General features: G+C 34.4%; 1 protein-coding gene across 1 annotated transcript in view; it reads right to left on the bottom strand.

The window, feature by feature from the left end:
* The window catches only part of LOC150082472 (cyclin-dependent kinase 10-like), a 92,048-nt gene that overhangs the window by 65,013 nt on the left and 12,503 nt on the right, over positions 1 to 14,532 (bottom strand). Inside the window, exons 4-7 of the mRNA XM_090378637.1 lie at positions 12,718 to 12,820; positions 6,091 to 6,172; positions 4,087 to 4,154; positions 649 to 701 (exon numbers count right to left, since the gene is read on the bottom strand). Of these exons, the coding sequence (XP_090234763.1) occupies positions 649 to 701; positions 4,087 to 4,154; positions 6,091 to 6,172; positions 12,718 to 12,820 (306 nt within the window). The remainder of the gene's footprint in view (positions 1 to 648; positions 702 to 4,086; positions 4,155 to 6,090; positions 6,173 to 12,717; positions 12,821 to 14,532) is intronic.

Below are 14,532 nucleotides of genomic sequence, written 5' to 3'. Positions count from 1 at the left end.
ATCTGGATGGTGGCACCACTGAGAATAAGTAGCAATAGTCTTTCTTTATTAGTGAAGCGTTACTTATTAGAGGTAGTGCAATACATGGGCAACTCATTTGAAGGATGAGCACAATATGAAGACATATAGATGAAATGATGCTTTTCACACTACTATCATAGTTTTTATTTAAGAGTTGTCTATGGTATATCTACACTGATATTATATAAATATAGAATCTTAAACTCTTAAAATATTATGCCTAGTTGCATTTAGTTTTATTTATTTATTTATTCATATATACATATTTCTCACACACAGGGCACATAGACCCTAAATAAAGGTGAGAATGCTAGGAGTTACAGAAAATACAAAACAAAGACAAGACAAAGAACTTTATTTGTCTGGTATTTCCTCAGTGCCAACAAAATGGAACAAGTGTATTGAAGTTCAGTGGAGTTACATTGAAAAATAAAATTTTTTTTGCCTCTATCTCATTTCCTTCATAGGTAGGTAGATAATTTATTAAATGCCACTCATATTTACAAAGTAATATAACCTTCCAAGGCAATTTAAACGTATAGCACAATTTTAAAATAAGAATAATCTTCTATGCTTTGTTAAGAAAATATAGTCATAAAAGAAAATAAAATATGTAGTTTTTCTTACCAATCTTTACATAGCCTTCAACTGTCAATAAGAGATTAGGTACTTTAATATCCCTACAAAAAATAAAAAAAATTAAATAAAATAACTTAAGTTTTCATACTGTTAGAATTGCATATATACTCTATTTCCACTTTGTAAAGTTACTGACAACAACCAGTAGCCAAACATTAATGGCTGTTAAATGCATTAAAATATTGTTAAATGGAAAACCAGAACATTTTGATCAATATCAAAGGTTTCTGAACATTTATCATAATTAAAAAATTTATCCCCTAATTAAAAGGGGCTATCCCTAATGCATTGCCTCTGGATATATGGCCATGAAGGGCTTTTTTACCATCCAATTTAACCAATCCATCAAGTTTGTTCCACCAACCAACTACCCACTGGCTGAAAGCCAGTGGGTAGTTGGTGGTGGAACAAACTGGAGAAATATCCACACATTTATCCTTCTTTGATTTAAATTTATGCCTCCTTGTATGTAGTCTGAGCAAGAGGAAGAAGGCATCAATGTTTAGTACTCAACCCATTAAAAGCCTTAGACACCTCAATCAAAATTTTACAGGTGCTTAGTTTCCACAAGTCGCAACCTGCAGAATGGAAATTTTTCATTGTAAGAGTACTCTTTTCCCCCTCACTAATCTCACTGTTCTTCTCTGCATTCATTCCAACAGATCCACATCTTCCCTAAAATGAGACTTCAAGACCTTGTGTATGCATTGACAACATCCCATGAGCTGTAATAGCAGCCCATCTGCAGCCAATCTATATCTTAAAGAAATATTAAACCACACCTTGATAATATGCTCAAGACTTAGGTGGCACTTCTGAAAGGTTAGTCACCAGACTGGAGGAGGGGGGGGGGATAACAAATTAAAAAAAAAAAGGGCTGGAAGAGGCATTGAGCAGAAATTCTTCTCTGTGTGTCACATGAAGAGGTGAAAACAGCAGGCTAAGACTCCTTCGTACCGTATCTTGGTCAAAAGTCTTCCCAATTCTTGGAAAGATATAGACCACAGTAATCACAAAAAGAATTTGTAGTTCAATCTCACAGCTACCATACCCATAAATACTAGTTGTCAGGTTAGATTTCTTAGTCGCCAATGGCAACCAAATATGTGAAGGCCCTGTACTAAACTAATACATAAATCTCAAGTGAGGAAGTTTTTTCTGGGATGGGGATATCAGAAGTAAACCTAATTTAACTATTCTTATATATATATTTTTTAACAGAGCACTGGAAAAAAAATTATTGAAGTTAAAAGTAAATAAGGCACTTGGAACTGATGGAAACTATCTATTAATATTAAAAGAAGCATTATGCAAACTTTTAGTCATAATTATGTGACTAAAAGTTACATTTTTAGATTAAAGGGAGGTCCCTACAGACTGGAAATGTGCAAATGTCTCTCTTATTCAAGAAGAGAATCAAAGAGTGAAGTGAGTAATCATAGGCCTGAAAGCTTGACTTTAGGGAAACTAATGGAGCCAGTAGTTAAAAAAAATAATGCAGGATCTTCCTAATAGGAACCCAGTTTTTTTTCTAAGTGGCTATTTACAAAGAGTTAACAGTCACTTAGAAAGAAATACAGTAGACTGTCAAAATAACCCCAAATAATGGCAAATTGAAATCGGATGTTTACATACAGCATAGATGTCTTGCAGTGGTGAAAAAAGAAAATAAGTCACATGATTACTATTATTATGTTCGTCATTTTGAAAATAAATTCTGTACCACTGTTTTACATTTATTTCAAATTAAAAACCCCTCACTATGGCTCCTAAAGTTAATAAACTTCATACAGAGAAGAAAAGAACAACAACATTAAAGCTTAATGACAAACTTGATATAATCCAAACTATTATGTTAGGGTCACCGGAAAGTTAATTCATATACCCATGTATATTGGGTCTGTAAATTGGGTATGTTCTCTGGTTGATTTGCCTGTTTTGCTTGATGAAACACCCCAGTTTCTGTGGGAAAAACCTTGCTATCTATGCCTGAGACTCAGCCATGGAGTCTCAGGCATAAAAAAGCCCATTAAAGTTCCTCACATCATCGATGGAATTCGAACCCAAGCCTTTTCCACCCGGTGTGGGGAGGATGGTGACGATACCACTGTGCCACACAGACTAACTTGATATAATAAAGAAAATAGAATGGGGCATAAGCAGGAGTGTATTAATGGCAGAATATAACATTGGATTATCAACATGTTTATGTTTTTTATGTGGAGTTAATAAAAATGCATTCTTAATCTCTCTATTTGTTATTTAGCTAATTTTTTCTGCATTAAATATATTAAAAATAAAACTTTCTAGATAATGGAAAAATCAAAATAATGGCACCTTGAATCCCCGAAGGTGCCGTTATTCTGAAAGTCTACTGTAATGCTGAATACAAAAAAAAAAAATTTTTGTTTTCTGAATGTAAAGACTAATGGCAAGATGGATTTGCAAAGAGTTAACTTCACTAATTTGGGCCCTCTTTAATTCAGACTGCCTTCTTTTTATGCTGAATGGAGATGTTTCCTAAAAAAAAAATTTAATGATATAATTCCAAACTTTTTTTTTTTCCCAGAATGGTTTCATAATCACGTTGTACAAGAAATAAAATCATTCAAAAAGAAAGTGCAAATGAAAATTAAGGTGCTGTTATTATTACATAATGTACTTGCACAGAATTTCACTGAAATTTCATCACACAACAATATCAATATCAAATTCCTTCTCTTATTTTCCAATACTATCACAGCTATCATACAACCTAACAGGGAAGTAATACTCAGAGCTGCAAACATTTGCATAAAAAAAAAACAATTTAAGTATGTTTGCTATTTTTTTTTTTTTGATGATTCTAACAGTGAGCAGGACATACGAGCATAAATGGTTAATATTAAAAATTATAACATGAAAGTGCTATCACAACTGTGCTGCACTAATGATGCAGTGAAGTAAAGCAAAGTACAACAGTACTTGCATGGAAAAACTATTTAATGATGTTCTTCTTGATAAAAGATAAAGAATGCCAAATTGCATAGCACAATGATGGCAAAAAGAATATTAATTTTGGAAATTTAAGAACATGGCTAGAAGGAATTGGATATCATATAGTAATGGAAAAATTAAAAGCAACAACAGTTCAACAGCAAAATCTGTAGCTAAAGTAAAGAAGAAATTAAATTACATGAAGCCAGAAGCTGCTTTGATATTCTTTTTTAATTTGCAAATTTTGATGAAGAATTCAAAAAATATTTGAATTTTTTGAACTCTAAGAGAAATGATGTTAAAAAAAAGAAAAAAATGTATGCTCAACAGAAAATTTCTAATTTTTCTGCAAACAACGTGATTTTAGCATGCAATTAAAAAAAAAACCAACACTAAGTATTTAAAAAAATCAAATTACAGAAAAATAATCATTACAGAAAGTAAACTCACCTGTGTATAATTCGATTGCTATGAAGATAATGAAGTCCATGAAACAGCTGGACCACAATGCACTTTATCTAAATATATATATATTTTTTTTTAATTAAAGATTTTTTTTTATATTTCCATATTATAAAAATTTCATAAATGTAACAAAACAGAAATGCTATTGGGATCAATTCCCAAAATACACTATTTGTAAATTGGCATGGCAAGAAGACTTGATATAATATGAATCGTACTGATTTTTGGGTTAAAAATAAAATCACATTAGTTAGTTACTGGCCTTTAAAATTTTTTTAAAAAATTATACAAAACTGGGCTAACACATTTGTGAGAAAATTCATTCAATGTGCTGTAATTTTTGGAATCATCATCACGAAATTGATCCAACTTAGGTCGTTTAAGACCCATTCTGTTGTAGCTCTTGGAGGTGGTCATGACTTTGCTATCACTGTCTTGGTCAACCTACATCTCTCGCTCTCACTCTCTCTCTCTCTCTCTCTCTCCTAATCCATTTTTTCTGATATCATTTTATGTCATCAACTATGTTATCTACTTTTAATTTCTCATGAATATCTAAATTTCTTTGATGGTCTAGCCTTGTAAAGCCTAGACCATGAAATGATTGGTCTTAAAAATCTCATTTATGCTGTTTCTAGTTTTTGTGCATCTTTCTTATTTATAACCCATTTGTTTTCTGAAGTGGCATTTAATCATTCTATTCATTTTATTATATCTTTGTAATTTAGTGTGGATGTCTCTCCCTTCATTTGATATTAAATTTCCCAAATAGGTGAAATTGGATATTTGTTCTATTATTTTGTCATCAATAACCAATTTTGACTCTTTGTATGTTTTTTGACATAATCCCATTGACTTTGTTTCTGAGATGGAGATCTTCATCTCATATTTTTTGCTTATTTTATTTAGTTCATTAACTGCTATCTGTAGTTCATCCTCCAATTTTGCAATTATAACTTGATCGTCAGCATATAATATAGTTTGGATTTTATTCCAGTTGTTCAATTGTATTCTTTTGTTAACTGTCTGTTTGCATTCTTTTGTTAACTGTCTGTTTGCATTCTTTTGTTAACTGTCTGTTTGCATTCTTTAATAATTTTATAGTATTAAATAAAATAATTTTATTTTATTTAATAATTTTAATTTTATTTAATAAATTTGGTGATAATCAACATCCTTGTTTGACTCCTTTACTTGGGGCTGATAGTCGGCATTAGAATGCAAACTTTCGAATTTTTATATAAGCTTTGTATTGGTTTCCAGAGTTGGGTTGGTACATTTTCTTCACATAAAATCTGCCAAAATTTTTCCCAGTTTACATTATCATATGCTTTTTCATAATCAATAAACAGAAGAAATGTTGGTATATTAAATTCTCTTCTTTTCTCCAAAATTTGTTGTAATGAGAAAATGGCATCTATTGTACTTCTTCCTTTTCTGAATCCACATTGTTCACTATATTTATTAAGTTTGTGTTTTGGTTCATTCATTATTTATTTGGGGTCTTTTTTTTTTCATTTATTTATTTATTTTTATTCTTTTTATTTTTGTACTACTTTATTCGTTCTATATTCATTAAGTTTGTTCTTTAGAGTACAGCTCTGATGCAGCTGATAGCAATGTTCTCCCTCTGTAGTTGTTAGGGTTATTTCTGGAGCCTTTTTTTTGTAAATTGATTACTATTCCTGTTTCCCAATCTTTGGGTATCTGTTGCTTGTGCCATATGATGTTAAATAATTTTAATAGTGTGTTTTTTTAATAAGGTTTCCTTCTACTTTAATAAAGTAGAAGGAAACTTTTTGATTGCACCTCATATTTAAGATTTCCTCAAAATATGCAAAATAAAACTTTACTAAAAATTTATAAAAAAAATTGACATATAATTCAATAGAATACCATCTAGTTCTAGTACATCATAATGGATGCAAACAGATTAAATATGTACATAAAAAGAATACAGTTAAGGTATACAAAGCCGCATAAACATACCTGTGGCACGGAAAAAGGAGTGTCGCTATTATCCATCAGGCTTGCCAAGTCATGCTCACAGAATTCCATTATTAAATATATACTGTTAAAATTAAAAAAAAAAAAAAAAAAAAAAAAATACTATTAATGCAAACTGCAATCAAAATTGAAATGCTATCAAATTTACACTAGATCTAAAATTCAGCTGCTCTTTGTAAAAATTATATATTTTTAAAAATAATAATAAGCATAAAAATAAAGTGGCAGAAAAAATTGAAAATTGTGCACGCCTATGTTTGATATTTGCCTTAAGAACACTAGTTATTCCTGGTACTCCATGACAGAGACTGATTTGCAGACTTCAGAGTTTCAGCGTTACTAATGTGAGTTATACATTAGTAACATTAGAAGTTGATTTTTTTCAATACTATTTAAAAGTGATTTGGTTCACTATCCTTCTGACAGACTCAATTATACAGTTATATCCCTTGCATGTGTATATGCATGCACACAAGAGAAAGGTGAAAGGAAAGATCTTGACATTAAAATACCAAGGATAGTAACTTGAATTTCTTTTAACTTTTCTATAGCATTTTCTCAGGAGGGATGGTTAATGAAGTTAGATGCCCCTTCCTTGTTTATAAACTGCATATAATTATGTATAATGGCAAATGAAAGTTTGTATGGTTTAAAACTAAACTTGTGAATAGTAGTAGTAGTAGTGGCACATGATGCAAGAAAGCAAGTGTAGGAGCTTATGCAGCATCAGCCAAAAAAAAAAAAAAAAAAAAAAAAAAATCACACCATTCCCTCCAAATGCCTGTCCAGTTCCTCCTTAAATTTATTTAACCTATCAACTTCTACAACGACAGATGGAAGTTTGTTCCAGCAATTAACCACCCGCTGGCTAAAGGCAAATTTCCGCACATCTATTCTACATCTGTCCTTTCTTAATTTGAACTTATGTCCCCGTAGGTTGGTAATCTGAACAAGTGGAAGGATCCCATCAGAATTCAGAGTGCTCAACCCATTCAAGGCCTTAAATGTGAGTTATACATTAGTAACTTAGAATCATTTCACAAGTTTAGTTTTAAGAAAGAGAGATTATTCAAGTTTATTTTGTGCCATTATATCCATAGCTACATACAAATATAATCCTCCTTGTAGAATAAAACTTCAAAGCTCTAAAATCAACCTAGGTTAAATGCTCTTCTGGCAGTGGAATCCACACTGAATATCATTAATTAAATGTGGGGAGCTTCAAGATAGTTTAAGAGATGTCTTTTGTTAAAAAACAGTTGAAGTAAGGTAACAGAATGATAAAGAGATCTTTCTCTTTCTTCAGTTTCTTTCATTTTTTTTTTTTAATGTCCAGATGTTGATGAGTTTCCAGTACAGTATCATCATAATCATCAAAATAAACTGAGTGGGTGCACAGGTCATTATGATAGTACAAATCAGTCCCTCTGGATTATCAGCCTTCCATTCACTATCTTCCTCCATGTTATCTTATTTCCTGTCAGATCTTTGGCCATAATTAAAGATCTAACAGGAACCTAGTCAGAGTAAACCCTCTTACCTCTAATACTTCCTGACACCACCAATTCGCCAAAGCTCTTGATCTTGACACTAGGCCTATTACCATTCACTTTTGCTCTGAATATCTCTTTAGTTAATCTTCATCCCTCTCATTCTTTCTACTCAGACAAACTTATGTTTAACTCACTCACCTTTGATTTGATGTTAATTATCCTAAGATTTTTTTATTATTTCCTCATCTGTAATATGGTTATGCCACTGCTTCCACCTGTAAGTTGGAACCTGTAAGTCTCAAAAATTTCTAATTTTTCATTTAGCATTAGCATTAGTAGAGGCATTTGATGCAAGAAAGCAAGCTTATGCAGCATCAGCCAAAAAAAAAAAAAAATCCCACTTCCACTTCATCCCTCTGTTTGTTCAAAATACCTGTCCAGCTGAGCCTTAAACTTATTTAGGCTATCAACCTCCACCACAAGGGATGGAAGTCTGTTCCACCAACCAACCACCCGCTGGCTAAAGGCAAATTTCCGCACGTCTATCCTACATCTGTCTTTCCTCAATTTGAATTTATGCCCTCTCAGGTGATTTTTCTGAGCTAGAGGAAGAATCCCATCAGCATTGAGCATGCTTAAACCATTCAAGGCTTTATACACCTCTATCAGATCACCTCGCTGGTGCCTAGTCTCCAGACACTGTAATTTGCAAAACTTAAGCCTTTCTTCGTAAGAGCACCCCTTTGTTCCATTCACTAATCTTGTTGCCCTTCTCTGTACTCGTTCCAGCAGCTCTACATCCTTCTTGAAATGAGGCCTCCAGACCTGTATACAGTACTCTAGGTGTGGCCTGACCATCGCCTTATACAATGGAATAATCACCTCCTTATCCCTGCTGGAAAAATTCCTGTATATCATTGACAATACTCCATGAACTACTCTTGCAGCCCGTCTGCACTGCTCAGAGAACTTCATATCTGCCTGCACAACCACCCCCAAGTCCCTTTCATTCTCTACCACTGTCAGTGTAGTACCACAGAGTTGATACATTGCTCTGGGGTTGCTGTTTCCCATGTGTAGTACTTTACATTTGTCAATGTTAAATTTCATTTGCCACCTCTCAGCCCATCTGCTCAACCTTTCCAGATCCTGTTGCAGCAGCATAGTGTCAGTAGTGTCCTTGACAACCCTGCCAACCTTTGTATCATCTGCAAACTTGGACATTAAGCCCGATATACCATCATCAATATCATTTATAAATACAGAAAACAATAATGGACCCAACACTGAGCCCTGAGGGACTCCACTAATAACATTAGTCCACGATGAGCAGTGTCCATTGATTACCACTCTCTGTCTTCTCCCCCTCAACCACCCCTTTATCCATAGCAGCAATTTGCCTCCAATGTCACACTGCTCCAATTTGTGTAGCAGTCTTCCATGTGCAACAGTATCAAAAGCCTTTCTAAGATCCAAGTATATAATATCAAAGTTATTCCCTGCATCCAGTTCTTTTGTGACTGCATCATAGTATCCAATCAAGTTGGTCAGGCAAGACTTCCCCTTAACAAAACCATGCTGTGTCTGAGCTATAACTGAAGTCTTGTCTAAATGATCCTGCAGTGCTTCTTTAACCAGTGCCTCCATTAATTTCCTGGAACAGAAGTTAAGCTCACAGGTCTATAATTACTTGTGTCAGCCTTTGATCCTCCTTTGTGAATTGGGGTCACATTTGCACATTTCCAGTCTATGGGTACCTCCCCTGAGTCCAAGGAAGCTCTCATAATTATGGCTAAGGGTTTGCTTACTTCCTTTGCTGCCTCCTTTAATATAACTGGATAGATCCCATCCACCCCGGGTGCCTTTCTTGTGTTTATCTTCAACAGTTTCTCCTCCACTTTACTCCCAGTTATTTCAAGATTCTGTAGCTTACTGCTAGAGTTGAATACACCTCTGGCATTCCCCTCGCTGAATAACTCTTCACGTGTGAATGTCGATGCAAAATATTCATTTAGTTTGTTAGCTACCTGAGCAGGATCATCAACAGTTGACCCATCAATATCAAGTGGACCAATCTGATTCATCCCCTTCCTTCTAGAGTTTACATAAGTAAAGAACTCTTTGCTGTTTTTCTTTGCATCCCTTGCCAAAGATTTCTCGTAATCTGCCTTCGCCTGCCTAACCTCCTTTGTAACTTGGTTGCATATCAACTTGTATCTATCATAGGCTTCTGTGTCATGTGTTAATTTGTAAGTATCCCATGCATTTTTCTTCTCTGCCATATGCCTCATTAGTTCATCTGACATCCATTTTGGCCTAAACCTTGAACAATATTTCTTAGTTGGTATGTAAAGACTAGTAGCTTCCAAGATAAGTTCTTTGAATGCTTCCCATTTTGAATTTGCTGTTGGTAACATCATCAGTTGGTCCCACTGTATAGAATTTAAATACTGTTTCAGTCCATCGTAGTCGCCTTTACGGAAGCAATAACCCTTCCCTTTACCCCTAATGGTAGTTACCTCTTTGAGTAAATCCCACTTCAGCACACTGTGATCACTGCCACCTAGTGGTTCATTTATCTGCAGATTCTTAATGCATGAAGAATCACTGCTGATAATCAAATCAAGAGTATTACTCCCTCTAGTTGCCTCCTGAACATGCTGATGTAGAAAACAATCATCCAATAAATCCACAAAAGCCCTGCTAGTGTGTGAGTAACCAGCCCCCAAATTCCAGTCAATATCTGGGAAATTAAAATCTCCCATTATAAGACTCTCTGATTTACTGGCCCACTCTATTTCCCTGTACAGTTCTTTATTATACTCATCAGAGTCATTAGGCCTATAGCACACTCCTACTCTCAATTTTGATCTCCCAATGCTTATGTCACACCAAACTGACTCAACACTGCACTGTCCAGCGATGTCGACTGGTTCACTTCCTTGGTTTTTATGTGTTTCTTAACTAATAGCATAACCCCTCCCCCCTTCCTATCCTGTCTATCCTTTCTGTAGACGTTGTACTCCCCAAATTGCAGTTCTGCATCCCTTATATCTGTGTGACACCACGTCTCTGATATCCCAACAATATCTGCCTTTGATGTTTTGAGCAATACCTCAAATTCATAAAATTTATTTACTAAACTCCTAGCATTGGTGTACACGCAAGTATACCTGCACCTGTTTCTATTCTTAGCTACCCTAACACAACCCATGTGTTTACTTGTACCGCAATGGCTCCCAGCAGTCTCTGAAATACCATGCATCTTGTTTTTCAGGCTTCTGCTCATTCTAATAGAAGCAGTGCAAGAATCTCTTTCACCTCTGCCAGTGGCTACTGTCAATCTATTGGTCTTTGTCTCCCTCCAAGCTAGCAGTTTTCCGACCCACGTAACACTGCCTCGATAGCATCAGCAAATATTCTTGCACCCTTTCTATTTAAGTGTATCCCATCCCTGTAGAAGCAATCTCTCCTGTTAACAAGTACAGTCCAGGCTGAAAAAAATTTTACCCCTTGAGCCTTGCACAATCTTTCCAGGGCCGAATTGATCGACAAGGCTCTCATCATATACTCCCTCCTATCGTGTCTGGGCAGAATTGCAGACAACTCATTACTAATTTTTGATCAATTGCCTGTGAGCTCCATAGGTAATGTGGATTTGCCATCTGGTAAATTTCTCAGTAATGTGACTTCGCATATTACTGGGAAATTAGCCAGATGACAAAATTATCTGTTATAAACAGAAAATTTTGGAAATCTGGCTAATTTCTCTTTTGCTCCAAATGAATTTAACTGACTTCCTATTGTTTTTTTTTTTTTTTTTTTCATCCAGTCACCTGTCTTCGTTAAAGATTATTCCTAAATAAGCAAATTTACTAACTTGTTTCAATTTTTGTTATTTAGCCTACAATCTAAATTTTCCTTAACCTTGACATTCAATAACTAATTTTCAAATTCATAATATATTCAGAAACTCTTTAAGACCTTGAAGGCTACTATTTAACACAATGTTATCTGCATATAATGATGATCCCATTTTTACATCTCTTACATTAAAATTTGTGAGTAACTCACATTCTTTTATTAAATGGTGATAAGGTGAATATTATAAAAGAGAAGAGGTGATAAGATGCTGCCCTATTTTACTCCAAATAAATTTTATCTTAAACAACTTCACAATGCTTCCTTCAACCCTATTGAAGATTTGTGTTTTCTCCTTACAACGATTATTATGTTAGGAACCATAGTTATACTACTTCCATCCCAAGTGCAAAGTCAGAAACAGTACACCAACTAACAGTACACCAAATATACAAAATGTGACCACCAGGTGCAAAAAAGTAAGCAGGGGTCAAGGTGTGGTATCCTCATCACACAGAGAAATGCCACCTCTCTGAGTCACTAGGCAACACTAGGTAGTATAAAACTTTCACCACCCAATGCAATACGACTTTGCAAAACTCATGTTTAGTTTCCAGAGCAAAGCTCCAACATTCCACATGTTTTCTGTCATGCACCATGAGTGATGAGTTTTGAGGTTCTTGTTTGCAAAAACTGCTTTAGAACTGTTTTTGCAAACAAGCAACTAGACAGTCCACTGGAATGAATCTATTGGTATACTCTCTAGGAGACATCTGAGAAAAGCTGTGAGCAATAGGAAAACTAGGTTTTCCCTTTTGCTCACGACATTTTTTCCTGAACTTCTGTTAATTCTATGTACATTTCAAATCCTATCATAAAATACTCTTCATAACTATGTGATCGTATCCCCAAAGCCTTTTTCAGTTCCATGTAGAAAAGCAGTACTAAATGAGCCCTTTCTCACCAATTCATTCCATTCTCTGTCACACAGACATTTTGATTCTGCTCCATGCCCTTTTCAACAGATATTTCCATGGACAATGTTTACTGAGATAATATATGCAATTACACAGCCTTCTTCTAAACCAGTTCAGAGTAATACAGCTTTTGAAAATTTTTCATGTTTGGGTAGGCAAAAAAAAAAAATTAGGTAATGGGCTAATCTACTCAGCTATGAAAATTAACACAAAGATACCTTACATTTAATACAAAGCAACTTTTAATTAAAATTTTTTTAAAATAAATATAAGCATACCTCTCTAAACTTTTACCAGAAACAACGTCCTTTAAATTAAGAATATTGGGATGGTTTAGCTGTAACAGGAAATTTATCTCTCTGAGAGCAGCAATGGGAAATCCTAAATTTATAAAAAAAAAAAAAAAAAAAAAAAAAAATTATAAAATGCAAAGCTTTTCCCTTTGCACTTTGTCAAGTGCAAGGGGAAGGACTCTGCTTTCATAAAGGCAAGCACAGACAATTTTTAAATTATATTCAGCAGGGCCAATGATGTTACTAATTCTAAATTCTAAATGGAAAGAATTCAGAGCAGTAATTGTATAAACTAAAAAATATATGGGAAGAATATAAATTATCAGGTGATACAGACACCTATAATAGAACTACAAACTAGTCTACCATCAATACAAAGAAATTTAAGCAATCTAAGGCAAATTTTGAGAAGTTTTGGCAAGGGATGCAAAGAAAAGCAGCAAAGACTTCTTATGTAAACATCAGAAGGAAGGGGACAAATCATATTGGTCTGCGAGATATGAATGGCATAAATGTTGATGATCCTGCTCAGATTGCTGAAAAATTGAATAGGTGCCTTGCACCCACATTCACACATGAGGTTTTTAGGGCCGAATGTAGCAGCTGTGTTAAAATGTGCTCTCAGTTATATTAAAATTTGGTGGTTTAAGCATAAAAAACTGAAAATACATACAGAAGAAGAGGTACAGAGGATTCATTAGACACATATGTTATATCTGTGTGGTATATATTTAGGCCTCTAAGGTTAAAGACAAACTGTTAATCTTAGATTAACAATTTAATGGTTAGCGCATTCGAAGAATACAGAAGATTATGCAGTGGTTAATGCTATATGAAAGGAGTGCAAATTTGAAATACAGGAACGAATATTTGAAAACATAAGAAATGTATTCATTGGGGGTTAAGACTGTGTGAATCAGCATGAAAATATGTTTATGGTAAGGAAACATTGCATGTTTTATGGTTTGGGGGAAAATTATTTTAAAATATAATCAACATAATTAACTGGAAAAGTTGGACATTAATTAATTAGACATCAAAGAAGGAAGAAGAGGGATAATAGCATCACTTTATGAATAAATTTCTTGACTGAAGATATAATAATTACTTGCGAATCTAATGAATAATATATATATCCGTTTATATACATAAATGACCTCTGGAAACCAGTGAAAACCAGTTTTAATCAGTTTTCTGCATTAAGTGGGGTTCTGCTATAGTCACCTTTCCTTGTCAAGAACATTTCATGGGATGCATGATGACTCTTCCTATGATTAAAGCCGGCCCCTTTCAAAATTGGCCATGTGGTAGACAATGGCATACCACCACATTATCTGATGCCACAGACCATAACAAAACCAGCTCCAAACACTGCTGTTAAAGGAAGACCTGCAACTAAGAGGAAGGATGGGATCAGTGAACTTTTGAGCATGACATTTTGCGATGTCGCTTGTATAGCATATGATCGATGCAGTTTGAGGAATTTGTTGGTGGCCACAACAGCTCCTCAGGGAACTATGTGACTGGAAGAAGAAATGCAAGATGTGTATCAAATTCTAACAGGGAACTAAATGATTTTGTGATAACTGATAGATAAGTGGAAGAGGAATTGTTGAAGCTAAAACATAAAAAAGACACCTGAGGTGGATGATATCTATCCAATTGTAGTAGAAGTATGTATTGTATTAGAGGCAGTAAAAGAGGTATGCAACCCTTTAACCATAATATGAGATCATCCTTGGATTCAGGAGGTCCCTAGGGCCTGAAGATATGCAAATATTTCCCCAATTTGCAAAGAGG

This window comes from Mastigoproctus giganteus, chromosome 7 (assembly GCF_048544385.1).
Source record: "Mastigoproctus giganteus isolate SK-2022 chromosome 7, ASM4854438v1, whole genome shotgun sequence".
In the NCBI taxonomy this organism is placed as follows: domain Eukaryota; kingdom Metazoa; phylum Arthropoda; class Arachnida; order Uropygi; family Thelyphonidae; genus Mastigoproctus; species Mastigoproctus giganteus.
The sequence above is the reverse complement of the archived record's forward strand: the minus strand, read 5'-3'. Positions and strand labels throughout refer to the sequence as shown.